The sequence below is a fragment of the Recurvomyces mirabilis genome (genome assembly GCF_035927965.1).
Source record: "Recurvomyces mirabilis strain CCFEE 5264 chromosome Unknown scaffold_7, whole genome shotgun sequence".
In the NCBI taxonomy this organism is placed as follows: Eukaryota; Fungi; Ascomycota; class Dothideomycetes; order Mycosphaerellales; family Teratosphaeriaceae; genus Recurvomyces; species Recurvomyces mirabilis.
In genome coordinates, this window is record NW_027041941.1 from 657,247 (window position 1) to 684,915 (window position 27,669).

At 53.1% G+C, this 27,669-nt stretch overlaps 12 protein-coding genes across 12 annotated transcripts; 7 read left to right on the top strand and 5 right to left on the bottom strand.

Annotated features, from left to right (window-relative positions):
- Positions 1-73: 73 nt before the first annotated feature.
- Positions 74-1,870, bottom strand: LTS14_003466 (uncharacterized protein; the record flags this gene model as incomplete). The annotated part of the gene is made up of 2 exons (XM_064836170.1): positions 74-1,759; positions 1,865-1,870. 2 exons carry the CDS (start codon positions 1,868-1,870, stop codon positions 74-76), a joined length of 1,692 nt encoding a protein of 563 aa, XP_064696379.1.
- Positions 1,871-2,520: 650 nt separating this feature from the next.
- Positions 2,521-4,252, bottom strand: LTS14_003467 (uncharacterized protein; the record flags this gene model as incomplete). Its single annotated transcript, XM_064836171.1, has 3 exons — positions 2,521-2,642; positions 2,694-3,809; positions 3,868-4,252. 3 exons carry the CDS (start codon positions 4,250-4,252, stop codon positions 2,521-2,523), a joined length of 1,623 nt encoding a protein of 540 aa, XP_064696380.1.
- A 1,193-nt stretch (positions 4,253-5,445) lies between these two features.
- Positions 5,446-7,072, top strand: ERC1 (ethionine resistance protein; the record flags this gene model as incomplete). Its single annotated transcript, XM_064836172.1, has 2 exons — positions 5,446-6,391; positions 6,444-7,072. 2 exons carry the CDS (start codon positions 5,446-5,448, stop codon positions 7,070-7,072), a joined length of 1,575 nt encoding a protein of 524 aa, XP_064696381.1.
- Positions 7,073-7,889: 817 nt separating this feature from the next.
- Positions 7,890-9,314, top strand: LTS14_003469 (uncharacterized protein; the record flags this gene model as incomplete). The annotated part of the gene is made up of 5 exons (XM_064836173.1): positions 7,890-8,030; positions 8,084-8,249; positions 8,310-8,415; positions 8,469-8,796; positions 8,853-9,314. 5 exons carry the CDS (start codon positions 7,890-7,892, stop codon positions 9,312-9,314), a joined length of 1,203 nt encoding a protein of 400 aa, XP_064696382.1.
- Positions 9,315-9,538: 224 nt separating this feature from the next.
- LTS14_003470 (uncharacterized protein) lies at positions 9,539-10,757 on the bottom strand (the record flags this gene model as incomplete). The annotated part of the gene is made up of 4 exons (XM_064836174.1): positions 9,539-9,591; positions 9,641-10,046; positions 10,098-10,677; positions 10,726-10,757. The coding sequence occupies 4 exons, from the start codon at positions 10,755-10,757 to the stop codon at positions 9,539-9,541; spliced, it is 1,071 nt and encodes a 356-aa protein (XP_064696383.1).
- Positions 10,758-11,850: 1,093 nt separating this feature from the next.
- LTS14_003471 (uncharacterized protein) lies at positions 11,851-13,845 on the top strand (the record flags this gene model as incomplete). Its single annotated transcript, XM_064836175.1, has 1 exon — positions 11,851-13,845. One exon carries the CDS (start codon positions 11,851-11,853, stop codon positions 13,843-13,845), a length of 1,995 nt encoding a protein of 664 aa, XP_064696384.1.
- A 435-nt stretch (positions 13,846-14,280) lies between these two features.
- On the top strand, positions 14,281-15,726 carry LTS14_003472 (uncharacterized protein; the record flags this gene model as incomplete). The annotated part of the gene is made up of 1 exon (XM_064836176.1): positions 14,281-15,726. The coding sequence occupies one exon, from the start codon at positions 14,281-14,283 to the stop codon at positions 15,724-15,726; it is 1,446 nt and encodes a 481-aa protein (XP_064696385.1).
- A 469-nt stretch (positions 15,727-16,195) lies between these two features.
- On the top strand, positions 16,196-17,671 carry EAF3 (Esa1p-associated factor; the record flags this gene model as incomplete). Its single annotated transcript, XM_064836177.1, has 4 exons — positions 16,196-16,362; positions 16,604-16,862; positions 17,050-17,437; positions 17,496-17,671. The coding sequence occupies 4 exons, from the start codon at positions 16,196-16,198 to the stop codon at positions 17,669-17,671; spliced, it is 990 nt and encodes a 329-aa protein (XP_064696386.1).
- A 210-nt stretch (positions 17,672-17,881) lies between these two features.
- On the bottom strand, positions 17,882-20,269 carry LTS14_003474 (uncharacterized protein; the record flags this gene model as incomplete). The annotated part of the gene is made up of 1 exon (XM_064836178.1): positions 17,882-20,269. The coding sequence occupies one exon, from the start codon at positions 20,267-20,269 to the stop codon at positions 17,882-17,884; it is 2,388 nt and encodes a 795-aa protein (XP_064696387.1).
- Positions 20,270-20,995: 726 nt separating this feature from the next.
- LTS14_003475 (uncharacterized protein) lies at positions 20,996-22,099 on the top strand (the record flags this gene model as incomplete). The annotated part of the gene is made up of 2 exons (XM_064836179.1): positions 20,996-21,709; positions 21,737-22,099. 2 exons carry the CDS (start codon positions 20,996-20,998, stop codon positions 22,097-22,099), a joined length of 1,077 nt encoding a protein of 358 aa, XP_064696388.1.
- A 979-nt stretch (positions 22,100-23,078) lies between these two features.
- Positions 23,079-24,809, top strand: DPL1 (Dihydrosphingosine phosphate lyase; the record flags this gene model as incomplete). The annotated part of the gene is made up of 1 exon (XM_064836180.1): positions 23,079-24,809. The coding sequence occupies one exon, from the start codon at positions 23,079-23,081 to the stop codon at positions 24,807-24,809; it is 1,731 nt and encodes a 576-aa protein (XP_064696389.1).
- An 887-nt stretch (positions 24,810-25,696) lies between these two features.
- Positions 25,697-26,100, bottom strand: LTS14_003477 (uncharacterized protein; the record flags this gene model as incomplete). The annotated part of the gene is made up of 2 exons (XM_064836181.1): positions 25,697-25,885; positions 25,948-26,100. 2 exons carry the CDS (start codon positions 26,098-26,100, stop codon positions 25,697-25,699), a joined length of 342 nt encoding a protein of 113 aa, XP_064696390.1.
- Between the last annotated feature and the right edge of the window lie 1,569 nt (positions 26,101-27,669).

Genomic DNA, 27,669 nt, shown 5'->3' on the forward strand with positions numbered 1-27,669 from the left:
GACTCAGTATGTGCGGCGGCGTCGCATGTAGCTATATTGTGTATGATTGGTCTATGTGGTTCTACATGCTGCGTCACATCTGCTGCTCATCCCCATCCTGCTTCCTGTCTTCTCCAGGCCGTAATCTTACAGTACACAACAATGCCGTGGAGCACAACATCACCAGACCCACGAACAGGAATGGCAGCCCAATCCAACCACCGCCAAGCTGCAGACCACCCTTGAACAAATTAGCCATAAGCGCACCTCCGGACATACCGCCTAAGGTCTCAAGAAGCGTGATGATCATGTATATCCTAGCGATATGATGTGAAGGAACCAGTGATGTCAGGAAACTTCGGACGAAGAGATAAGTGCCCATCCCTAATGCCGCGAGCGTCATGCTCAGCACTGCCGACGGCACAGTTGGTGAGAGTCCGATGAAGAGATATCCGACCGCTAGTAAGACCTGCGTGCCTCGTGCTAAGTAGAGATCCTTTCTCTGATCGGAAAACTTGAAGATACGCATGATGACTTTCGAGATGTAAGGGAGGATGAGGAAGAGACCTAAGATCTTGACTCCGTTGAAGATTGTGTTGAGAAGTGTGGCTTTTGAAAAGGTGATGTGGTAGCGTTTGCTCATATATTGGAGAAGGAGTTGTGTGGCGTTGAACATGAGCATATGACCGAAGAAGGGCAGGATGAGTGCTGGGATTCGCCAATCTGCTGTAAGAAAGTCTGTCGCCGAGACGACCTGGCTTGCGATTCGGGCAGCATAGTTGGCTGACATAGGTGGGTTGTTGTCGGCGAGGTCTGGTGGTCCAGGCTGAGTTTCTTCTGAGGGTGTGGGGGGAAACGAGTCGTATGGTGAGAGATGCTTGCGATAGTTCAGGGTCTCCGGCACCAGAATAAGCAGGAACATTGGTATGAAGTTAAGTACGAGACCGATAAGACACGGTATCCACGGATTCGTCTGCATTAGCATAGCCGCGAAGGGAGGCATAGCCACACTGGCCAAGATACTGCAAGCACCGACTCGAAGGAATGTAGATGCTCTTTCTGCTTCCGGCACAATATCCGATAGCAAGACGAAGAAGAGGCCAGAGATTACGACATCTCCACCAGAAACCAGAGTGGGTAGCGTGGAAAGCCAAGTCAGCCGGATGTCGAATGCTTGCCAGAACCAGGTTACAAGCTGGACCCAGCTTGCTCGGGCTGCGAATGACACCAATCCTACTGCGAGGAAAGGCTTCCTCCCATATCTATCCGCTGCCCAGCCTAGCGGTATAGCAAGCAGAAGCGATGGAAAGCCATTGAAGAATTGTTGATACCCATTGAGCATAGCTAGTTCTCCCTGCACCTCATCGATCTTGCAGTCCGCTTCTGCCACTCCGCCGATAGCTCCCGGGCCTACCGTTGCTCTTCCCAGCAGGATCCTGCTTGGATCCGCTTGCTCGTAGTGTCGGTAGCAGATTATGGATTCGAAGATGCGCATTTGGGGGCTTTGGATGATTTGGTCGGAGGCGCTGCTCAGGATTACCATGGCGATCAAGACGAGGAGGAGGGAGCGGTATGATATGCGACTCTTGCGGGGTGGAAGCTCGATGTATGAGCCTGGTTTTGCGGGTGATGTGGCCAGGAGGGGAGAGTGCTCGCTGGCGTCGTTGTGCTTCGATGGCTCGTCCATGGTGATTGTGCTTGCTTTCGTGGTGATCGAGTAGTTGTCTCCGTCATCGTCGGCGAAGTAATCCGTTGTCACTGTTCGTTCGGGCGCCATGATCTGGTCAAATCGGTCCTTGCTGTTATTGTAGAACGAAGAGATTGCTATGGATTTATTATTGTGGCAGAAGGATCAGCCTACGAATGCGAAATGCAAGACACCTACCACCATGACGACGGCGACACGTCGAGGACTCCTTGTACGCCTTTGTGTTTCAACGCTGCGACAGGAGCAAGTATTCTGCCGCCTACCCTGAGGATCAGCTACGGAGTTCGCGGAGTTCGAGATATCTTGCCGCGCGAAGGATGCGGCCTTATGCAAGACTTCGTGGCCTGGGCATCGATAGCGTCGACCATTTGCGACGTGTAAGGACGATCTGAACGTGTTGTCGTCCTTTCACGCATTTCATGGAATGCATGACGAGAAGCTGGGTGACATGACCAAAGAAGAAGCTCACCACGACGAAGGTTTATTCCAGGAGTGTTTTGGACTTGAACGCCGGACACCGTGCGATCAAAGGACTGTCAATCGTAACACGCCCCGATCATCTGCACCTCCCTTTGTGCTCGCCACAATCAATAGAAAGAGGTTTTTCGTTTGCAGAGTCGCATGTGTGGTTATCTTCTCCATCTCAACTGGTTACAGGGCGACAATAATGCCGCAAGCACGTGTCTCGCGTACCAGCAAAACTTTACCTAATGGTCCAACTTTGATGATTTCATGTGTCAAGAAATGCCAGCCCACGAATTGCCATCATGGTTGTATACCGGAGCCATGTGTTGCACTACCGGAACATATATAGCTTAATCGAACAACCTACCTTACTCATCTATTCCCTCTATGTACAACGAAGCAAGCTTCGGTCCAGGATACTTCCTCAGGCCGTGAACGAACCACCATATCGTTGTGAGCAGTAGACATCCGACCAGGATGACGGAATTCCCTGCTTTGCTATTAGCATGAAACTTCGATGGGAGATTGCTGTGTTGCTTACAATTCATCAAGCTGATAGGGTCCACAGGGTACCCGAAAGGGAAGCAGAACATAATGTTGAAGAACACGATCAGCAGACATGAGATGCCGTTGACAGCGTATCCCCATTTGCCCATCCAGAATGGTCCAGGAGGAACATTGCGTCGCTTGGTCAGAATATGCGGGAAGAAAGCCAAGAAGTAAGAAATGGTGGTAAGAATGATGAAGCTGCCAACCAGATCCGTAAACGCAGTTTTCGATCCCAGCTGGATAGCACCGAAAGCGGTCGTCAAGACAGCGCAGAGCACCGTTGCTTGTACTGGGCATGACAACTTCGTGTTGACGTGAGCAAAGTACGATGCGAAGGGTGTGGCGTTATCGCGAGCCAGCGCCCACCAAAGTCGTCCGACCATGAGGATTGTGCCGATACTGCAGATCAAAACCGAAAGGAACAAGATGAGTAGCAGACCAAATGCGCCTCCAGGACTACCTGTGGCTTGCTGGTACACTGCTGCAAGTGGGAACGCTGCCGAGCTTCCAGTGATGGCTGAAAGGTCATTGATGCCGTAAAAGATGGCGATGCCGAAGAGGAAAGTCGTAAGGAAGCCAAGACCGACTTGAGCGAAGACAGCCTTTGGCAGATCGACCTTGGGATTTGGCAACTCTTCTGCCATGTGTGTGACGGCGTCTGGAGTACCAATAGTGAAGGCGCCATTCAACACACCAGTCAAGAAAGCAACACCCGAGCTCCAGCCTGTCAGATTATTCTCATCGAAATTGCCCCAAACTTCCTGGCTGCTCGCATGTTGCTTAGGCATGGCCGCGCAAACGATAATTGTCACCAGACCTCCCACGATGACCAGAAAGAGACCAACATGCTGTATCTTCGGCAGTAGCCTGTTTCCGAAGATCACAAAAGCAGTGCAAAGCCATGTGATCAAGACGAATGAGACGAAGGTATGCCACGGTTGTGGTGTGAAGTCGGGGTGGAAAACAGCGTACATCTGGACTGAAACATTGGCCGGGATGGTGACGATCGCAGCGACGTCGAAGATCCAGCCGAAGAAGTTGAGCCAACCGCAGAAGAAGCCTACTACGCGACCCCATCTTGGCCCTGGTGTTACAGAGGCCCAGTGGTCTGCGGATATGTCAGCTCAAGTTGCTCGTATGTCGTCGTGCATGCCAGGAATACTTACAGACACCGCCTGATGATGGTATGGCTGATGCAAGCTCGGCGATTGACGCTGCGATGAATCCATAGTAGACGCAAGCCACGATGAACTCATACAATATTCCTGCCGGACCACCATTCAAGAATGCAATAGATAGAGATCCACCAAAAGCCACCCAGGCATTGTCAATCGTCAACGCCAGGCCACAAATTGACAGTAAACCATATTGTCGTTGCAGTTGATCCTGGTAGCCGGCAGCGTTCACAGCCTTGCCATCCTTGGTCACTATGCTGGTGCGTCGATCCGCGGCTTCTCGAAGCACTTCTGGAGTTAGGATCTGGCCGCGTTCTGTGTCTGGTGCTGAAGACTTCTCCTCGGTCGAGCTGTGTTTCTCGTCGAGAAGGCCCATGGTGGATTTGTTCGGCGACAGTAACGAGGGCTTCGAGGATCCGATTGCAAGTCCTCTCAGGTACCCAGAAGTGATCTTATAACACAAGCGCAAGAACCGAAACCTCAACGACAACAGTCCACTCAGCGCATCAAAAGCGCAGCAGTTTCATGGGCAAATACAACAGCGTAACACGAGGCTAGAGTCTCAAAAACAAGCACTACAGTAGTGAATAAAGCGACGGTTCGTGCAGCGCAATGACATCCTGCATGTGTGCCATGGCTTATGGCTTCATCGGGCATCTCACCTTCTCAGCTAAAGGTGCGGTTTCGAGGCCGAGATACCAGACGCTGGTTGGTTGCCCGTCGTGCAGATAAGACCTCGCTTTGATTAACCCTGAACGCCTTCCAAAAGCACTTTAGCAGGCCTGCATGAAGGTTTCCACATGGCAGCCACCATCGGGGACTAGATGAGAGCCTCAGTGGAGTTGATGGGTACTGTTGAGAAAGGTATCAATTTGTGTAGTGCCTGTGCAACTGTAGCTTGATGGCCCTATGTCGGCGGAGGATCATTGTCTGTTGTGTAGCCATCTTATCGCCCTTGTCAGGGCAATCTTAGTAGGGCAAGTTTAGCCGAAAGCCACCCGAGACTCTTCCGACCTCCTAACTACACTTCTCAATCGCTATCTTGCCTATCTCTGATATATCCATGTTACGATATGTCATCGACCGTATCATTCCAACACCAACCACAAATAAGAGCGATAGCGGTCCACAGTCTCTTACATCGTGCCGTGTAGACGCCGCAGACGATCTTCGCAAGGCATGCACAGCTTGACTCCAGAACACTGCATCCCCTGCTTGACTAAAGCTCTTAGGTACTGCTCGATAAGAAGCTTTTCAGCTCACAGCACTACCGGCCAACAGCTCCTACATCGCAGGTCTATGTCGGCACATTGCTTTGACTGCCACTTTACCATCTGGCAGCACGGCATTTTCGTGACTAACGTGCGCGTCCTCATCGAGCTCTTGCATGCCAGCATGCAGCCAGGCGAGCTGTCGTTGCAAGCATTGCTGCTATCATGTTCTTTTGCTAGCTGATCTTCTGCACCTGAGACCCATTATTACGTCCACCAATAGGCCAGGGCAGTATATAGCTGTAGGTATACCTCCGCTTTCTTACTCTCAAGCCTTTCTATCCTTCTCATTTGAGTCATGGAGAGCGGACAGAATGAGGGGCAAAGCGCACCGTCATGGCTATCGGGTTTCCTGAGACGCAAAACACAGAACGAAGATGCGAAACAGACACCAGACGGAGTCGATGAGCGCACTTCGCTGTTACCAAAGCCCAACGAGGACGACGATGCTGGCGAAGGCGAGATCTACGAGCTTGAGGGCAAGCCACGCTCTCAACGACTCGCACTCGAATTCTGGACATTGTTCAAAGCATCGATACCAGTCATTCTAGCCTATACGCTTCAAAACTCGCTCCAGACGATCTCTGTCCTCATCGTCGGACGATTGTCTCCCGAAGCATTATCTGTGGCGGCTTTCTCCTACATGTTTGCAATGGCAACAGCATGGCTGATTGGCATGGGCGGAACAACGGCTATTGATACTCTGGCAAGTGCATCGTTCACTGGTTCCAAGAACAAGCACGACCTTGGCATCATACTGCAGCGGGCATTCTTTGTGCTCGGCCTGCTATACATTCCGGTCTGCGTCTTATGGATCTTCAGCGAGCCTGTCTTCAAAGCATTGAAGCAGGAAGATTACATCGCCCGCGACTCGTCAAAGTTCTTGAGTGCGCTGATACCTGGTGGTCTTGGTTACATCTACTTCGAATGCATGAAGAAGTATCTGCAAGCACAGGGCATCATGCGACCAGGTACATATGTGCTACTGATCACCTCGCCGATCAATGCTGGTCTGAACTTCCTGTTCATCTACACGCTTGATCTTGGAATGCTCGGGGCTCCGATCGCGACTGGCATTAGCTACTGGCTGTCGTTCATCCTACTGGTATTGTACAGCAGATTTGTGGCAGGTTCAGAGTGCTGGGGAGGCTTCGACAGAAAGTGCTTGCACAACATTGGCACCTTTGCACGCATTGCCTTGCTGGGTATCATACACGTCGGCACGGAATGGTGGGCGTTCGAAAGTGCGTGGCATGCACCTATATCTAGCCGAGACAACGCTAATATCCTTGATAGTCGTCGCTATTGTCGCTGGACAACTCGGCACCATTCCACTGGCTGCACAATCAGTCATCATGACAGCCGACCAGGTTCTGAACACAATCCCGTTTGGCGTCGGCGTCGCGACTTCTGCTCGAGTAGGTAATATGCTCGGTGCTCGCAACGGCAAGGGAGCTGCAAGAGCTGCGAATATGGCGGCATGGCTGTCGATGATACTCGGCCTACTTGTGCTGGCGATTCTGATGGGCACACGAAACAGCTTCGCATACTTGTTCAACAATGACAAGAAGGTCGTCCGCTTGACTGCAGAAGTCTTACCGTATGTCGCGCTCTTCCAAATCGCAGATGGCCTCAATGGATCCTGCGGCGGTGCCCTACGTGGACAAGGCAGACAGCACATCGGAGCTGCCGTCAACATCGTGTCGTACTACTGCGGCGCGTTGCCATTGGGTATCTACCTTGCCTTCCATGGTTGGGGACTGGGCGGACTTTGGGTGGGCCAGTGCATTGCGCTCTACATCGTCGGTGCTGCGGAATGGGTCATCGTGGCCTTCAGCAATTGGGACAAAGAAGTCGACAAGGCATTTGCACGAATGGATCCGTCAGAACGCGCTGAGCACGGAGCCGCTGATGGCGGGGCGTGACACCTAGAAATCTTTATAGACATTGTACACTTTCAATCCTTCTGTTTCATCACGCAAATATTGATACCATCGTTCTTGCAAGGCTCGTGCTGCACGGATATGGAATATCGCAGTCGGTGCAAGACGGGCTGCTGAGCTCCTTTGCGCTCATACATTCATCGGCCTTCTGTCGAATGGTAACGTTCCAGCATGAACCACTTCTGACCACAAGAGATGACCAAAACACCGTCGCAAGGTTGACCGCCGTGATAATGACTTTCCCATGATCTTGATATCATCAATGGCCTTCCTGTCCTAGCAAGCTCTCACCAACAAGTTTTTTGGGGCCGCCGAGTTGTGAGACCCCACCTCTTATCAGCGCCACCATCTCCAGATATGCCAATGTCAACGACGTGACTAACGGCGTACAACCAGCGTCAATTGCGTCCGACATCGCTGGGACCGCGTATCTCTGCCAAAAGGAAGGAAGCCCGGACATGTTGCCATCGTCAAGCCGTCCACTTCTGTACCGCCATGAGCTCGCCGGCGAACAACCCACCTATCGCCAGGAACAGGACAGGCGCGCTGCATGCTAACGAGCCTCGATGACATCTTCCGACAGGAGCTCCCATGTCAGGTCTAGTGCTCACCAGAGCTCCAATGGATCTCGCATGGTAGCTATGAGATCTGTACGTAAACAAAGAAACAACTGCTGCGCCGGAGCTACTGGCGGAGGAGGAGCTCATGCAATAAATATTCTCGGGTCCTGCACTTTTCTCGCGACACCTTGATGAGTACCTTGGTGGCCTTTTGCGACTTATACGTCGTTTTCGTAAAGATGTTGAGGCTTTTGGCGACTGCTGCTGTGGTGGTGACGGGTGTGAGTGCCCATGGCTCTCATAGTGAGAATCAGGAGCCTTTGGCTGGCCCGCACAAGTCGTTGTGGTATAACACTCTGCCGGGCGACGGTGGTACTCAGGTCAGCTTCAATGATGTTTTGAAAAGCCAGGCTTGCAAGCTCACCTCAAGCAGGCCGACTCTGTCTTCTCAGGCATCTCGACCTTCGGCCGCCTTCCCTACCACCCATGCCTCGCAAGCGATGACGTGAAGTACGACATTGCATTCATTGGTGCTCCCTTCGACACTGGCACTTCCTACCGCCCAGGTGCCAGATTCGGCCCTAATGGCATTCGTCAAGGTAGCCGCAGGCTCAATCTCTAGTATGTCAGCAGCAAGCTTACAATTGCTTGGATGCAAGGCTCACGCAAAGTGCGCTTTAGTGGAGGCTACAACGTTCCTCTCGATGCAAACCCGTTCGACAGCTGGGCTACTGTCCTCGACTGTGGTGACATTCCAGTCACCAGGTGAGTCTTCGTTCCTCTGGTATGCAAGAGCAGATCGCTGACTCCCGGAACAGCTACGATAATGCCTACGCCATCCATCAAATCGAAGAGGGTCACAATAGCATCCTCATGCGTGAGCCAGCTACCAACGCCAGCGCCCCTGGCCCATCGAAGAAAGGCAAGACCCTCCCTCGTGTCATCACACTGGGCGGCGACCACACAATCACTCTTCCTCTGCTTCGCAGCATGAATCGTGCATATGGCCCGATCACGGTCATCCACTTCGACTCTCACTTGGACACATGGAAGCCAAAGGTTTTCGGGGGCTCTCCATCCAAGCAAGCCGCTATCAACCACGGCACTTACTTCTATCATGCTGCTCACGAGGGTCTCTTGAAGAATGTAAGATCACTCTCTGCCACTACCAATATCTTCGCAAGTACTGACTTCGATGCCAGGACACCAACATCCACGCCGGCATCCGCACAACCCTCAGCGGTCTCTCCGACTACGAAAACGATGGCTATGTTGGCTTCCAGATTGTCGAAGCCCGCGAGATCGACACAATCGGCACCGAAGGCATCATCAAGAAGATCCGAGATCGCGTGGGCACAACCGAGCCTGTCTATCTCAGTATCGACATCGATACCCTCGACCCTGCCTTTGCGCCTGCTACTGGTACACCAGAGACAGGTGGCTGGAGCACTCGTGAGCTCCGTACCATCGTGCGTGGTTTGAAGGGCATCAACTTGGTTGCTGCGGATATTGTTGAGGTTGCTCCGGCTTACGACACCAATGCTGAGCTTACCACTATGGCGGCTGCTGATACTTTGTATGAGGTTATGACTTTGATGGTGATGAATGGGCCGTTGTCCGAGATGGTCACGAAGAAGGAGATTGAGGCGAAGGAGGATATGTAGATTGGTCCGTAGAATCATAGCGCTGTCTGAGCATGAAGTCCGTGAGATCAGATGAGTACATATTTGACAACAATTACCATCAAGCCACGCTCGTATCTCAGTTGCGGTAGAAGTGGTAAGCCTCCCTCAGTCAGAAAACCATTTAAGCACAAGCACGACTCTGAAGGGATGTGGCCACGTGCGCACATAGTCGACATTGTACACCGTGCTTCCAAGCGAATATCTTAGTCGCTGTGAGCGAGCAACAGCAACCGCGGCCAACCGCTCTTCTCGGATCCTGCAGGCGGTCAGTACATGTTCGAAAGGCGTGAATGGTCGTCACTCACCCGTGCCTTCCTTATCTTTCTCGGACAGCTTCAGCATTTCGGTGTTGGGTGAAATAGGCTTGTTGTATTCCTGACTTCCATGGACGTGCGGCTTCAGCTCGAGAACCTGCATTGTATGCTGGAATCGTCGACGCTGTTTCTCGGTGATGACAAGAGAAGTCGTGTCGACCATCTGGACGAGGCCACCACTGACGGTTGGTTCGCTCATCTCCCACGCCATCTGACACGGCTCAAAGACGGCGGTGCCAATGAGCTTTTTGGGAAGGGTCAAGTAACACAGCGTCGTCTGGAGGTCATCGTATTCATGCCAGCGATGGTTCTCGTGCTTTGGCCATGCGTCCGTACGTTGAACATCCCTTGTGGTATCGATAAAATGGACTTCCAGGCCGAAGGCTTTGTTGATGATCTATCAATTCAGTCAATTGGTTTTCAAGCCTGACGCCAATATCAGCAGTACCTCATCGTATTGGCGGAAACCACCCTGGGGCCCCTGCGTAATGCGAGCCCTCCACGCAGACTTGTGATCGAGGTGATCCTCGAAGAATAAGGTTGTGTCTGCGCACACCATGTTGGCGGCTTCTTCGTATTCTGCTCGACAGCCGCGTGTGCAGTCTTCGGTGAGTTGCTTCTTGCACTCGTCGCACTTCGTGACGGTTTGAGCATTGCAACGCTTCTCGCATCTCGCGTAAGTGTCTGCCCAGATGCTCTCTTCGGCGCAGACAGTGCAGTATTCGAGGCCGTCTTCCGCAGACTCCAGTAACGGCGTTGCTTCACTACAGTGCTGCTTGGGCGAGCACTCTGACTGGAAACATTCAAAGTCAAGGCCGCAATCCCACAAGGACATCGAGCCTTTCCTGACTTGCGCTTGCGTTATGCACGTCTCAATCATCTGCTCGATCTCAATGGGGAGCCTTGCAATGTGTACGCCGTCGCCTTTGCCGAAGCGATGGCACAAACGGAGAGTGTGTAGTCTGGATGCGACTTTCAAGTAAGCATGGGCATGGTCGATGAGTGTCGCTGGGTTCACAGGAACCGCCCTGCCAAGGAGTTAGTATAGGTTTTCGGTAAGATGGGTGTGTACCAACCATGCCAGTCCGGCGCTCAGCGTCTTGGTCATGGTGTGGAATGAGTGCAACATGCGATGTCGATGTCAACGTGATGTCGTGGTTGGCGAGAAGAATTACTAGGTAAAGAAGCAATGAGGTCAAGCTTGCGTGCGTGACGCGTGTGCCTGGAGTTGCGCATCGAGGTGAGGAAGGAAAGAGCGATGGGTGGTGTGTAGAAGACTTTCGGATCTGCATCTAGCGGAAACATGACTTGGGGAAGTGAATGGAATATTGACACCTACACAACAAGTTTCATGAAGAGACCTGCCTGTTATGATCGAGACGTCGCAAAGTCGCCTTCGTATTGACTCGGTCCAGCTTCCAATACGCGTACATAAAGCACGCCATATACATGGTAGCAACTCGCTGGCCCAAGAGGAGAAGACAAGTCCATGTGCATGCCAGTATAGGACGATCTCGGCGTACGCCTGTTCAACTATTTGGTCCTGTGCGATTGTAAGCCGCCGCGGCAGAGAGGGCGTTGCCCATCCGCATATCTATGAAGCACGTGGACTGGTATGCCATGGCCGTAGACACCGTGGGAAAGCCCGTTGCGCCTTGATGCATTCTGACCGATATCTTGAGCCACCCATCATCCGTGCCAAAGTTGTAATCGTTTGTAGGCTGTACGGTTTATCTTGAATCTCAACGGCCGACGGCCTCAAAAGAAGAAGTGGAATGTACAGTCTCGTCCTACACCACAACCGAATTCACGAAGAGCTCAAGATTATGATGCAAGCCTACTCTTTCTGAGACCTGTCGACCGCACGTACTCCATAAGGAATTGGTGTGAAGATTTGCATAGTCGTCGAACTGTCCAGCAGTCAACCGATCTGTATACCAGAGGCATACGCCGGGACCGCTAGACACAGATCTGTGTTTGTATGAAAAAGTGATAGAGGGGCCAGGCGAGATGAACTTTTTGTGTCGTGGCGGCTGAACTTCGGTACGCTAGTGATCATAAAGGCGAGTCATGAGTGCCTGAGCGTCCTCTGTCACGACCAGAATCCACGACCTGACAGGTCGGTGAGCTACCACTGCCTATACAGGACTACGTGAGAGTTTCGAAGACTACCCAGGGTCTCCACTACTGCCACCGCCATCATGGACGCCGCCTCGATCGAACAGATGAACAAGGTCCGGGTGTCGCTCGGCATGGCGCCTTTGCCAGTGCCGGGCAAGGACTCTGGACCTCAATTCAAGCAACCAGATGATTCCGAGAGCGAGGAGGATAACATCAGCACGCTCGACAAGCGCCAGGCGGCGGCAGATTCGAATTGGCGCAAGCTGGAAGACGAGCGGATAGAGAAGCTGGAGCGCGAAAAGCGTAAAGCTGCAGCAAAAAAGGCGAGAGATGCTGCAGCGAGATATGCCAAGCTCGAAGGCAAGGGCCTGGGTGAAGCAGATGACGAGCAGCTCGATACAAGATCATGGCTACTGGGTCAGAAGAAGCGTCAGAAGAAGATCGAAAAGGCGCGGAAGATGGAGGAAGAGCTTGCAGAGCGCGAGAGAGAGGCATTGCAGCAGCAGGAATACACCTCAAAGGATTTGGCTGGTGTCAAGGTTGGGCATGAAGCTGCCGAGTTCGAAGATGCCACCGACGAGCAGGTGCTTACACTGAAAGACACCACGATCGGTGACGAAAGCGAGGATGACGAGCTCGAAAACGCGGACCTGAAGGCGAAGGAGAAGTTGGAGGAGAACTTGCGCCTGAAGAAGAAACGACCAGATTATGATCCGACCGAGCAGGGTGAGGAACGAGGATTGCTCTCCAAATATGATGATGAGATTGGCGGCAAGAAGCAGAAACGATTCACGCTTGACGGTGAAGGCAATACTGTGGAAGCTGCACGAAAGGAGCTCGATGTAGACGGCGAAGTCAAAAGCAAAGGCGTGAAAATTAGCCTAGATATGTTCAAGGATGATGCACCAATCTCTGATTATGTCGACCCGAGCACGGTCAAGGTAAAGAAGCCAAAGAAGAAGAAAGAGAAGAAGACGAGACAGAAGGCTGTTGATGAGGATGATATCTTCCCAGAGCCTGCAGCAGCGCGACCTGAAGGAGATGCAATGGACGTGGATGGTCTGGAAGGTGGTGCACCACCTGCCGGCAAGAAGCGGCCGTATGACTTCGAAGACGATGACGACCTACAAGCAAAGCTGGCAGAGTCACGGCGGCAAGCGTTGAAGAAGCGGAAGAAGATGGACGCCACTGAGCTGGCCAGACAGATGCGTGATGAGATGCCTGTGGACGAAGAGCAAGATGAGGATGGAGGTATAGTCATGGATGAGACATCGGAATTTGTGGCCAATCTCAAGCGACCCGAAGTGCCTACTGTCAAGATCGAGACCGACGGTACGCCACAGCCTGCGACGGCCGCTGAGGGTGACGAAGCAGACGAGGACGGCGACACGGCGATGGCTCAATCGTATGCAGAGGCGGCAGATAAAGAAGACCGTCGTAAACTGATCAAGCGGGAGACATCTGGCACACCGGCCGCGAACGATGGCACTGCCACTGGTCTGGAAAATGAAGACGTGCTATCCGGCACTGGCACCGGCGCAGCTCTCAATATGCTTCGCAAGCGCGGTCTAGTCTCCGACGCAGATAGTGCCGGCCTCAGCCACATCGAGCGCCAACGGGCTCAGTTCCTGGCAGACAAGAAGTCCTTGATCGACGAATACGACGTCAAGGCCAAGCAAGACCGCGAAGCTGACCGCCAAAGTGGTCGATGGGATCGCATGTCGAATCGTGATCGCGACGCCTACGCTCGACAGCAGAACGAAGCACGTGAAGCCTATATCGCCAAACTACTCGCAGACATGTTCAATAAACAGTACAAGCCGAATGTACAGCTCAAATACCACGACGAGCATGGAAGGGAGTTGCAGTCGAAGGAGGCTTTCAAGCAGATGTCGCATGCTTTCCATGGCAAGGGCAGTGGGAAGCAGAAGACGGAGAAGCGGCTCAAGAAGATTGAGGATGAGAAGCGTGGGGCTGCGAAGGGGGTGTTGCATGCTGGTGGTGAGGGTGGGTTTATGGATGTGCAGGGGAGAGAGGGCAGGAAGCAGAAACAGGCTGGTGTGCGGTTGCAGTGAGTGATGAGGTTAGTACCCACCTTGATATCAGAGTATGCTTGGCAATATGTTTACAAGACCTCTTACCAGAAGCTGCAAGTCAGACTCACGCATAATTACAAGGGTGAAGTACGAGCGTCGAGGTGAGTAAAGCCAAAGTAAGTGGATCTCATTGCTGGTCGCAGCTTTCTGCACTTTTCTTTCTCCTTCTTTGTGCACAGCAAGACAGCTCGGCTAGTGTGACAGACTGTAAGGTAACAGCTTCGCCTTCCTGACAAGCTTACGAACCGGCTGTAGATGGGAAAGAACAAGGATAGCAATGGCAAGTATGCGCATCCGAATTTCCTCTTGTGTTCCCAGCACTTGTAAACATCCGCCTTCTTACGTACGATATCGCACTGTAGCATGAATACAGAGTCTACCATCTATTCATCACTATAGCATCGATCAGCCATCATGTCGAACACAGAAGACTCCGACCTCTCCGACGCCCACACGAGTCTCATGTCCGGCGACTTCCACTTCAACACGCCTCCCAGACCAAGAATCGAGCACTATGACGCCTGGCAATGTAACGCTTGCCTCCTACTTCAGCTATGCAAGAAAAAGAACACGACTGAAGTTCCTTTCCACTGCCCGACTTGTGGTTCCACCGATCTTAAGCTCTGTGTCATGCAGCTCAGCGATCAAGGCTGCGGCCCCCATCCCCAGGCTTCTAGTCAGCGTTTGACTTCTACCGCTGCCGAGAATGAGCTGAAGAGTGGTGATGAGACTTCTTGGGTCGAAGATGCTGATGGGGGCTTTGTGACGAGGGATTCGTTGAGTGATCACAGCGGTAGCACGGTGGGCCAGAGTAGACATGACTCGACAAGAGTGTCACCCGTCAGCCCTGTTGCCACGAGCGGACTAAACAATCATCTCCAGAAGAGCCCTCCTTGGATCACCATTCCAAAGTCACCTCCGAAGTACCAGGATCATCAGGCACAATTTTTGCTTTTCGAAAAGAGGCAGACATTGCTCAAGACGTTGACAGCCTTCCCGCCTTCTGGTGGAGAGCTATCGATGAAGGAACAGCTTCGGGTACTGGACATCACCCAGCCATTGCCACTGAGTATCACCTCAGGCGGCCGATATGATCTACTCATGTCGGATGACGTGAGAATTGGAACTGGATCTGGTTCTTCGACTTCAGCCATTACTCCGACGCTGGAACTACCCTTACGGCCCAGGACTACCTGTACGCCCAGCTCATTGGCTGGCAGATCCGATGCTGAGCCTGAGCACTACGATGGGAAAGGCAAAGTATCAGCGCGCGATACCACCAGACCGAGTCTCAAGCTCCGCTTGCACAAGTCAGCATCCAAGATGCAACGCATTAGAGCTTTGTCGGCCAAAGTCGGAGCAATGCGGGCCAGCGGTGGCTCTCCACCGGAGGCCAATGAAGACATTGTATCCACATCGTCGCAGAGGCAGACAGTCTCCCAGAAGCGGATGGCATCCACTCAAGTCAGTCCCTCAATCATCAAACGCCTCGAGACTGAAGCAGCACGCACGACACTGCTTCAACAGCATCTGGACACTGCGATACGGCAGCAAGAGCGTCTTTTCGAAAAGATGGAGCGGCTGCTCATCCTATTCGCTCATGTCAAGGCCTCTGGACAGTCTGAAGACATCGATGCCGATCGGTCAAGCAGGGGAAGGCGTCCTGATCGAACCTCTCCGCCTTCACGTGCCGGTGGTGAGTGGAACTTTACGGTCTCCGCTGATGTGTTGCGCTCGAACCTCGAAATCATGGCAAGCGGTAAGAGGAAGAGTGCGTCTAAAGGTAAGGTGCTGCCGGAGCATATCAGGTTTGACGCTATCAAGGATGGAAAGTGGTATGTCATGTCTTATGGCAATTGATATTGACTGGATATTGATGGAGCGGACGCCAGAGCAGTCTTAGCTGTGGAGTATCGAGGAGCAAAGAACCGGGAAGGAGAGACGCTATACTGAATCAGTAGCATAGCGCAGCATCAGTATTCATCACGTTGATAGCCTTTTCGGAAGTGCCGTTCCTTCCACACCTCGCTCGAATAGATCACAGCTCTTGATGTTAAATGAGGCATACTACGTGGGCGCGGTAGATGCCAACCACAATATGCTCAGCAGAACATCTGGGAAGGCCACTGGTATGCGAAACAGGCGCTGTGGCCCACAGGTTCACTCAATTGTGACCAGCTTGCTTAGTCATACGCGTAGTTTCCACTTTGAGCAAACGCGCCTCTCATAGGTAAAGATCCATTATTCGCGCCACATCAAACCAAGGCAACAAGTCGGACCTCATCAAATACCTTCCAAGGACTCTGGATACTGTGTCATCAAGACCGCCATGCCTTCCTCGACTTCGCAACCTGTCTATCAGAAGGAGGAGCGGGCATTATGTTTCCACGGCGAATTACTGTACGAGGCCAAGGTCATGGACTACAAGGTCAAGGACCCGAACGACAAGAAGGACGGCTTCATGTATCGCGTCCATTACAAGGGCTGGAAGAATACGTAAGTCCTTTTATAGATATACTTCGGGTTTCTGGCATTCCGCAATTCGGGGTGTCCAGCCCCCTTGTTCATCCTACAAGCATGTGCGCGGCATTACACGCCTGTGGCAGGGCGGAGATCTATGGATGCATCCTCTGCGAGCGGTCAGATTTCTCGAACATATGGGGAGCACTCTTAAGGCTTGCGGGAATCTCGCGGTTCTTGTAAGCGGATCCACTGCTGACCCTACTTGCCACCACAGCTGGGATGACTGGGTGCCTCAAGAACGCCTCCGCAAGTTCAACGAGGAGAACAAGGAGCTGGCGTCTAATCTAAAAAAGGACATGGACGCCCAACGACGAGCAGCAAGTGGCAAACCGGCATCAGTATCTACCAAGAAGCGACCCTTCGGCTCAGACTTGACCGCTTCTTCGGCGAGGGGGAGTGAGGATCGCAGCTCCGCAGCACCACAAATTCCACGAGGCACGAAACGAGGTAGAGAGATTGAGGGCATTGACAAGGTAAGCTTGCTTGTCATTTCTTATTCATTGTGATGGTGGCGTCCGTCTGCTGGCAGAGAAAAGCATGAAATTATCCGTGGTCGGGGCGTCAGCTTCCGCGGTCGTCCATCTGAGCGGATGATATCTTCCAAACAACATGACGCTACCCTGTTTATATAGGCTTGCCGCTGACACAATCCGCTTGCAGGAAGAAGAGTTCGTCCGCCGCCCCGCAGTCCGCCTATTCATGCCCGACGCTCTCAAGTCAATCCTGGTCGATGACTGGGAGAAGGTGACCAAAGAACAGAAGCTCGCACCAGTGCCTTCACCAACACCAGTGATCAAATTCTTGAACGAGTACGAGCGCTTCGAGCTCAGCCAACGGCGACCGAACTCCGCTGATGCCGATATCCTCGAGGAGATCGTGGCAGGCGTGAAGGAGTACTTCAACAAATCACTTGGTAGGATTTTGCTCTATCGATTTGAGAGACAGCAGTTCTACGAGATGCACAAGGCTGTCGAGGCAGGGCATGGCGAGCATGCGGGAAAGACGTTGGCGGATGTGTATGGATGTGAGCATCTGCTGAGATTGTTTGGTATGTCTACATCATGACTTCACTAACCTCCAGATCCCGAGACTGATAAAGCACACAGTATCTATGCCTGACCTCATCGCCCACACGAATATGGACGCGCAGTCCGTGAGCCGACTACGCGAGGAGCTTCACAAAATGACTTCCTGGCTGTCAAAACGCCTGGAGACTTATCTCTCGAACGAGTATCAGCACGCTGGGCAAGATTATGTGGACAGTGCAAAGGGTCCTGCTTAATTCCGGGATTGTTCTGTGCGTTTTGGCGTTGCTTGGTTGGGCGATGGCATTGTATGGATTCATGGGCGTAGCATTGGCGCTTCTAGCACAGGAGTCTGCCGTATAGGCGGGACATAGCTTGGGTTTTACGGAAGATAGTAAATTTGATATGCTACTGCTATTGGACTTCAGACTGTAGTCATTAGACTCAGGCTACACGATAGCATTGCATTACATCAGCTTCGAACCTAGCCGAGACTTCTTTCTGTCCTTAGATGATGCTTCCTCCTGCTCACTCAACCACATCATATGCCGCACGAGCGACCCATCCGGCTTGAGCAGCTCAATGTCAGCTCTCATCCCAAGAGGTCTCTCATCACTGGGCTCATTACGCATGCCCGCTAGCATCTTTTGCAGATCACCATCTGCCACACCTAGGTAGACCATGCATGTCTCACAGAGCAGAAGTCCGCAGCCCAAGCAAGGCCACCCATGAGAATCCACTGTGCCAGTCTCGCACTTGTACGATGCGAGTGATGGACACAGCGAACACCACTTGTCCTTCTTCTGGATCATGCCAGTGAAAAGATCAGTGAGCGCGGCGCCAGCTCGTTGCAGCAGCTTGTCTGCATTTGGGAGCTTGCGTAGAGAGTGGTCTTGACATGTGATGATGTTGCAGCGGTGCATGGTACATACGATGCACATTCGAGTACTTGGCATTCCTTCGCCCATGTGGCCTCCACTGACCTCTGTCAGACCACGACCATCTTGCCAGTCAATCACTTCGACTGCTTTTGGTTCGAAGCCGAGGAGCGCAAAGCTGGAGCCATCGCAGAAGTCGCAGATGCCGTTGGCGGCAGTTGCGGTGTTATTGAAGAGGATCGGGTGGCTAAATCTGGTTGTAATCGTTCGAGTCCTGCCTCGTGGTGAGATCTCCAAATTCGCTGCAGTCCGCTGCTCGATATGAGACTGGTTCCTGCCTGACATCGCCTCTTGTCGGAGGATATCGTGGGTGTCTGACTGATCGAGGCCCACCAATTGCTTGTTAGCAATCTCCTTTCCACTTACACCCGTCTTTTTGGACTTGCTGGGCGGCTCCTTATCATGTTCAACCGCAGCTACCCTCTTCTTCCTCCGCTCCTCTGCCTTTCTGGCCATCTCTTGCTTCCCAGGCTGAGGCTTCGTATCCGATTGCTTGGGAACACAAATAACACCGTCCATCTCGCAAGCCGTACAATCCGGAACGCTCTGCCCATTACTCGTGAACGAACAATTGCGTCCCGCTTCTTGACACTGCTGACATGTCCAATAGACCTTTGCTGGAGCAGCTTTCTTGACTATGGGTGGTGCATCGTACCGGATGCGGCTGCGTATGGTGTCTTTGGCTGGTCCGGCTACGCAATGAAAGCCGTCGTCTGCGCAGTCGAGGCAGGGCTCGTTGTGCAAGTCGTTGTAGGTGTACGAGCAAGTTCTGCGTCGGCGCTTGCAGCTTTCGCATACTCGTTTGGATGTGGGCGGTATGATGAGTTCGCATTCCGAGCTAGATTCGAGGCAGGCGTGACATGGGTATGTATGCTCGTACTCCAGTAGAGGACAGTCGTCTTTGCCTGGGTCGAGGCAGCCCCAGCATCCGCGAGCGATGGGATGACCCGTGAGATCTTCCGGCAGGCCATGCTCGGCGTTTCTGCTCTGCTTTGGCTCGGCTGCAGATGCTGCTTGACTGCGCAGTCGGTAGCCAATTGAGAAATGATCAATCTCCGCTTCATGACGAGCAGGAGGCTTATTTAGTATCGAGTACAGAGCCAGACGACCAGATGCAGTGGTGAATGGTAATCTCGTCACCAATTTCCGTGGCTCGTGAGGAGCAGATATGTCATCATCGCCATTGCTCCCTTCACTCGAATGGTCAGCTACGGAGTCCACACGCCGCCTTAGCCTCACTTGATTGCGCTTGGCCCTCAGTTGACGCTCCTCCTCTTCCGAATCGTAATTGCCGGTATTATCTTGGTCTATCCAAGTGCTCGTGAAACTGCTGTTGACGATTCGGCCTTGAGGTCGTAGCTCATATTTGGGTGCATACTGCATGAATAGGTCGTCCTCGCCTTCGACCTGGCTATCATCCTGTCTGGACCGAGATTGCTGCTCGGTTGACTCCTGGGCTTGATCGTGTGTCGGTGGGAGTCCACTCGTGTAGGTTGGCCTCTTGTAGCGTCCGCTGTCGACGAAATACGGCCCAGTGATCTCTCGAGATGGCGTGTCCTGTCTGTCGAGACAGTCGTAAGGGTGGGACTCCATCTTGGTATCAGACTCTTGGTGATTAATCAAGTCTTGGTGGTTGCCGTGCGAAGTAGTAGGATCGCAGGTCGTAGCGCTAGTAGCTTGGCTGCTTCCTCCTTCGTTCGCGTGCTCAGCAGAATTGCGAGTCGCCGTCATTGGCTGCGAAATGTGCTCCATATCGTCCGTAGCATTAGTGCGGAATGTCTCTGCTTCGTCAATTTCTTCGGGCAGGGTATCGTCAAACGGCCAAGGCTGTTCAGTGCCCGTCCAATGCTCCGCGCGGGTCAAGGGCGAGAAGCTTACGAAAGATGTTTCGTCGCTCGCTGTCTCCATCGCCTCCATCTCTGCAATTCCTGAATGTGCTCATGGGGAGAGCGAAGTCGATGAAAGCTTCAGGGGGTTGCAAGGCAAGAGGAAAGCTTGAAAGTTGTAGGCTAGCTCCGTTCACAGCTTCACTTCAGAATGGGGATCACAGCGAATGGAAGATCACACCTGCTCGCGATCCTTCACTCGAGCCTGTCATGGCCACGAGTTGCATCTACACATGATATCGTTATAGGATGAATGTAGGCCGAAAATGGGAATGGTGTTGTGGTTCAACTGAGGTCTTGAAAAGGGTGAATGTAATGTGATGTCAACTTTTTTCGTTCTCCTTTACAGGAGCGTTGGCCACGCGAATGATCTTGATCGTCCAGGAGGGCTCCAGGCTGGTCCATGGACACTAGCATGATGATGGTTTACCGCACACGGAGAGCAATAGTGTTCCAGGAGAGATGATGTCCTTGCTAGCATTCGTTGTAAGGAGTACTCTTCTTGACGCGTTATATCTTGTGCTTCTAAACGTTCTTTGCGTAAGGCTCTGTTCCGCTCTGCCTTGCCAGTCTATTCACGAGGGTTTGGACAGTTCTCATTCAATCGAAGCATCGAAGTGTAGAAAGTGAGTTTGTGGATCCTCTCGAAGCTCGGACCATCAGATATCCTTCATCACGAATTTTGAGCACGCCTTTCTAAACATCGACCTCAACAACAACATCCAGTGTTGTCCACCAACAACACCATGATCCCCCGATGAAATTCTACCTAATCCGGCACGGCGAAACAGTAGACAACATCGTCAGCCTCTACGCCGGCGTCCGCGACTCCGCCCTGACCGTCCATGGGATCGAACAAGCACGCCGTCTAGGCGATTACTTCGCCAAGAACGACGTGAAGCTTACGCATATCTTTGCCTCGCCTTTGCAGCGAGCGTTTAAGACTGCGGAGGCTGTGCGGGATGCCCAGGTTAAGCTTGATGGTGGCAGCGGTGGTAATGGGGATGGGGATAGGGATGGGAAGGCGAGGGTAGAGATTGTCAAGGTGCCGGATCTGATCGAGCAGGATTTCGGATTTTACGAGGGAAAATCTTTCTTCGCTCGCTCGGGGGCGAAGAAGAGTGGGCGGGAGGGTCACTATGATAAGCATAGAAATGATCCTGGTTTCGTGGACGTGGAGAGCAGGGAGTCGATGTGCCAACGTGCCGATGCTTTTCTGGATCAGCATCTTCTCCCCCTCATGCTCGCACAATCACAGGGTGCAGACCCCGAAACGACGATCGCAGTTGTCTCGCACGGCATGCTGCTGGCGAGTTTGTGGAGGAGGTTATTGCTTCGTCTGCCGAGGAAGAGTCTGAGGATTGCGCCTGAGGTCACGACTGCGAGAGGCCCGGTTGTGCTGGAGCATTTGGGTGGGTGGAGTAATACGGGATACCTTGAGCTCGAACTCATGCGGGGTGAGGTCAAGGGGGTGGGAGTAGCAGTTGCTGCTCAACAGACTCTGCAACCTGCTTCCGAAAAAGACGTCCCGAATACGGAGCTGCCGACGCTGGCTATACCACCATCAATTGCTCCTGCAGATGTGTCAGCGCCTACACGGTCTACACCTGTGCCGCCGCCAGCCGCTGCCGAGGAAGCAGAAGGCTCGTCAGACTCTGAAATCTTCGCCACATCGTCGACAGCACTATCAGCGCCTAGCAAAGCCCTCTCCCTAGCTGGCTGGTCCACAGCTATACTCGCTGTAGACAGTAAAGAGCATCTCGTCGGCTTCAAACGGCAACGCGGTGGTATCGGTCGCATCGCCCACGACGAAGGGCAGAAGAAACTGGATGGCTTCTTCAAGCGGCAGAAGAAGGGATGAAACGAGAGCGTCGTGGTTGCTGGCGGATTGATCTAGACTATCGTCCTGTTCGAGCTCATCGCAAGTTGAACGACGACAAGGGACAGAATTACGACACACGCACGACATCCACTGAGCCTTGAGGTAAGCTTGCTTCCGCTTACGATATACCACAACTCCCCTTTGCCCATGCTATTATGATGATACAACAATAAAACACAGACCTGATCGAAAGGCCTCCCTACCAAGAGAGGCCAGTGTAGATCCACTATTGTCCAACTGCTGTCTGATCTCGCTTCTTTTTATTGACACATACAATCTTCATCTGTATACACTGCGTTTGATGGGAAGCTAATATATTGATCGCAGGTAAAGACATTCGTGTGGAACATTACGATCGCGGAGGTTAGGTTCGTTCGGAGCTTACACGACTATATATTGTCGTCGTGATGCTTGGGATCTGATCCGAGCTATTCAGGCTTGATGTGGCAGGCAGTAGCAGGGATTGGTGGCAAGGCGAATTCCAGCATGAGGTCTAATTTGACGGTCCAGGTCCACCAGATGTGGCAAGTCGCACGTCGAGTAGCTACCGCGTCGTCATCGTTCATAGTACTTGTCGACCTCTCTCTCTCTCTCCCCCAACCAAGCCACTTGTAAAAGAAGTCTCCATCCTAATTCTATTGCTCGCATCGGTCGTGTTCTGGTCTGGTCTGGTCTGGTCTGGTCCCACACTTCATGGTCTTGAACGTGTCACGTGTGTTGAGTGATTACTCGCGGTCCAAAAGCCACGAGCTCGCGTCCGATTGGCTTCTGCCCGCGTTTTGAACTTGGCCCGACATGTGAAGCTCGGGATCGTATCGTATACCATCTATCGACGAGCGAAGGAACGACGATATAACCACCGACTGTCGCCTTCGAACATGCTACTGATATCGCCTCGATAGTCTTGAGCTGGTCACCTACCCTCAGTCCCGAAATGCCACCACAACAACGCCTCACCATGTCTTCCCTCCCCTCCCGCCTCACAGCCCTCACCAGCTCCTCCTCCCGCAACAACATCCTCCACCTCTCCAAGTCTCAACTCCTCACCCTCACCCTCGACCTCCTCCGCACCACCCTCCTCCTCCTCTTCCTCCTCCGCTACACCCGCGCCACATTCCTCCAACTCCGCGGGTACGGCTTCCTAGGCACAGCGCAACAATTCATCAAATATGTCCGACGGAAAGGCTATGCGTTGTTCTTGCGATTACCGTTCGTCCAGGCGAAAGTAAAGGCGGATCTGGACAAGACGATGTTGGAGCTGGAGAAGAAATTGGTGCCTACGGGGCCCGGGGTGAAGAGTTTTGTGTCTTTGCCTGAGAAGGGGTGGAGTGTTGATGAAGTGAAAGGGGAGTTGGAACGGGTGGCGGGGATGGAACATACGCGGTGGGAGGACGGGAGGGTGTCCGGGGCGGTATATCATGGTGGGGCGGAATTGGCGGGGTTACAGGAACGAGCGTTCGGGATGTTCGGGGTCAGTAATCCCATCCACCCGGATGTTTTTCCCGGGGTCAGGAAAATGGAAGCAGAGGTCGTGGCGATGGTGGGTTCGCTTTTCCATTCCCCTGGCCCCGAAGCCGTGAATGGAGCTGGAGCAGGGGTGACGACGAGCGGTGGCACGGAAAGTATCCTGATGGCCTGCCTCGCCGCTCGACAAAAAGGCTACGCCGCACGAGGGATCAAGGAACCCGAAATGGTGATCCCAGAAACAGCCCACACGGCCTTCCGCAAAGCAGGCGAATACTTCGGCATCCGCGTCCATCTCGTCCCCTGTCCCGCACCCACCTACCGCGTCCATATCCCCTCCGTCGCGAGCTTAATAAACAGCAATACCATCCTCCTCGTCGGCTCGGCCCCGAATTTCCCCCATGGCATTATCGACGATATCCCCGCTCTGTCCCGTCTCGCCACCAAGACCTCCCGCCGACATCATATACCCTTACACGTCGACTGCTGTCTCGGATCCCTCCTCATGCCTTTCCTCGCCCGCACCGGTTTCCCGGTCCCGGAATTCGATTTCCGCGTTCCGGGCGTCACATCCATCAGCGTCGATACGCATAAATATGGCTTTGCGCCCAAGGGGAATAGTGTCGTTCTTTACCGCAGCAAGGAGATGCGGAGGTGGCAATACTATATCTGTCCCGATTGGAGCGGGGGTGTTTACGCCAGCCCGGGGCTCGCGGGGAGTAGACCCGGGGCCCTGATTGCCGGGTGTTGGGCGAGTTTGATGAGGATGGGGGATGATGGGTACGGGGATGCGTGTCTCAAGATCGTAGGCGCCCGACAGCGCATCGAGGACGCTGTACGCCAGAACCCGGGCCTGAAATCCAGTCTGCAAATCATCGGCAAACCCCTCGTCTCCGTCGTCGCATTCCTGGCTCACCCCGCCGCGGCGCAAGGGGATAAAGTGGATATCTACGATATCGCGGATAAGATGTCCGGACGCGGATGGCATCTCAACGCCTTGCAGGATCCGCCGGCTATTCATGTCGCGGTTACCATGCCGATTGTGGGTGCTGTGGAGGAGCTTGTGAGGGATTTGGAAGGGGTGGTGGGGGAGTGTAGAGGGAAGTCTGTAGGAGGAAAGAAGGGGGATGTGGCGGCGTTGTATGGGGTTGCGGGGGCGTTGCCGGATAAGAGTATTGTGCGGGAACTCGCGGGGGGTTTCTTGGATACGTTGTATAAGACTTGAAGAGTTTGCTGGGGTGGTTGTGAGGAAGAGGGGTGGTGGTTAGGTGGGTGGTAGTTGATTTGGGAGGAGTGGGGTGTTGTGATGGTGTTTCGTTCTTGTAGCGTTCGTAGCGATTTTTTCTTCAATACTTTCCGTCACGACCCCCGCTGGGTCGTGAGCCCCAGCCATGGGCATTGCTCATGTTCATATGAGGGTGGACAGAAGTCGCCCTATCCTCTGGCATTCGGTTCCCCGAGCTGGGACTGCTTCTGATATGCCTTGCCGGAAAAGATTCTGTTGTCGTTGTCATTGGTGACAGACTTTCCTGTCACATTGTCTGGCTATCGAATGGCGGGATGCGTTTTGAGGCCGGTTTTGGTTTTGCGACGAAGCGGGGGAGGGAGCTGTGACTTCTTGCCTCCGTGGTGTGCTGGCGACTGTGGATATGTGGTGCACTAGGTGCCCTACTACAGCGCTGAATCTGTCTACATGTGGCCATGGGCCCTCTTGCCTTTCATTCCATACCAGGACTTGAGTCCGTGGTAGGTGGGCTTGGCTGAGCAGAAGGGTCCATTTCCACTTGCGTAGACAGAGGAGACGGAGAGCGAGCGGATTGTCCCTGATGGCTGTTATGGTAGAAGACATTCACGATAGTGTATTCTGAGGGTTTGTGTGGGGGCAAATTATGCTACATGAAAACTCCCCACTTCCACTCGTATGTGCTCGACTCATTCTGACAAGATCCGTCTTGATTGCTTTGCATTGCTTAGCTTCCCGTCTCTGTTCCCCTCCACCTCCCCGCCTAACACCAACTCACTCTCCTCCTCAACTTCCCACCCCATCATCACCCTCCCATCACATCTCTCCCATCACATCTCTCCCGTTCCCCAACCCCATTCCCAGTCCTCCTACTTGTTATGATTCGGCCCCTGCCGATGCAGCCTCAACGTCGTATCCGTCCAAAACTTCCGGAGAATCGAATAGCCGGCCGCGAATAGGGCTACCGCCAAAACAACACCGATGGGGATCAATTCCGGGGGGATGCGCTTGAGGGAGCGGAGACGCTGGGAGATGGTGTGGGCGGCGTGCTCTTCTTTCTATACATTATTTATTAGCAACGAGCATATGTACGGGGTTTGTTTGGAGATGATTTGTGTACAGGCATAGGCGACATCCTCTTCCCCGCCGTCTGGAAGGAGCGCTGGACTCGCAGACTCGGGGTGGTGAAGCGGGAGCGGACCAGACCCAGGGTGGTTGTGGCGGTGGGTGTGGGGCGCAGCATATTGGCTGCTAGGAAGCGGGTGGACTGCATCTTGGCTGTAATGCTGTGGTGGAGGGGAGAATTGTGCTTTCCAAGTAGAGAGGTGGTGGTGGTTGTGACAGTGGTTGTGACAGTGAGAGCTTCGAAGCACACCGGCTTCAGCCAGCCAATCATGTGACTGGATTCAAGCCAGGCGGGAAAAGCTAAGCTCCCCTTCCGCCAACCTCCATCAGCGACATCACCATTGGAGTAGTAGTGTGTTATCGTAGTAGCGACAAGGGAAGCACAGCCATACACACCACCTACACACACACGCATCTTCACACCCAAGCCTCAAAGGCCAAATCACCGCCATCATGTCCGACGATGAGGAGCGCGTCACCATGCCCTTTAAGTTCGTAACTGGTATGTCCCTTCTTCGCCTTCCATACATACATATACATATATATATATCTACATTCATATATGCGCGTCGATACCACGAGATCATATATGCTAATCCACCTTGCTCATTCTAGCCGGTACGTCTAACACCACCCACCATTCACCTCCATCCATCCCGCTATCATGCCGAAACCCATGCGCGAGAGAGATCAAACACAAGAAGAGAAGAGCGGGGAGGCGGATAGTCGGGCAACGATATGACATGACGGTGCTAACGTGTGATATTGTGTAATGTCCCAGGCTTCGACGCCCGCTTCCCCAACCAAAACCAAACCAAGCACTGCTGGCAAAACTACGTCGACTACCACAAGTGCGTCCTGGCCAAGGGCGAGGAGTTTAAGCCGTGTCGGCAGGTATGTCTCGTTCCCTCCTTCCACAACACATCCACATCAATTCCACCCGACCGCCTCAGCCAGCACATGCTTCGAGTGGAAAAGTGGCATACGAGCTGAGCTGGAGCTGAGCCGAGCCTGGATCGCGATCGGTGTTGGCTCTGGATTGGTGCTGATGATCGACGAACGCTGATGATGTCTCTCCCCAGTTCTTCATCGCCTACAAATCCCTCTGCCCTTCGGCCTGGTGCGAGCGGTGGGATGATCAGAGGGAGAAGGGGACGTTTCCGACGAGGTTGGATGTCTAAAGGAGGAGAAAGAAAGAGGTGGAGCGTGGAGCATGAGTGGGCTGTCTCGATGGTGGATGTGGGATGTTGGGACGAAAATGATTGAGTGAGGAGGGGAGGGGGATCAGACAAAGTCATGCTACGATGGATTTGTGGGGAGACAAGCTGTAGTGATTGAGAGTGAACGGGAGGAAGGAAGCGGTAGTGGCGAATGAAAACATGTATGTACAGGTGCAATCCCACTCCACAACCCACAAGACCCTACTCTTCCATGATCCCCAGTCCTCCCATTCCTCAGGCCCCAAGTCCCCCAGTCTCCAAGCCTAGAATCAAAGTCCAAACTCCCTCTCATATCCCCCTCCATCCCTCCTCCCAAACTTCTTCCACCCCCCCCCGGCCCAAGACCGAGCCCAATTCATCCGCCGTGCCACCTGCGTGAAGATGATAGGCGGAGCAGGGCAATTCGCCATCAAGCCCCAGCCCGCGTGTACTCATTCGGATGCAGAAACCCTTGTGCATCACGTTCACCATCACCATCACCATCACGAGGAGTTGAG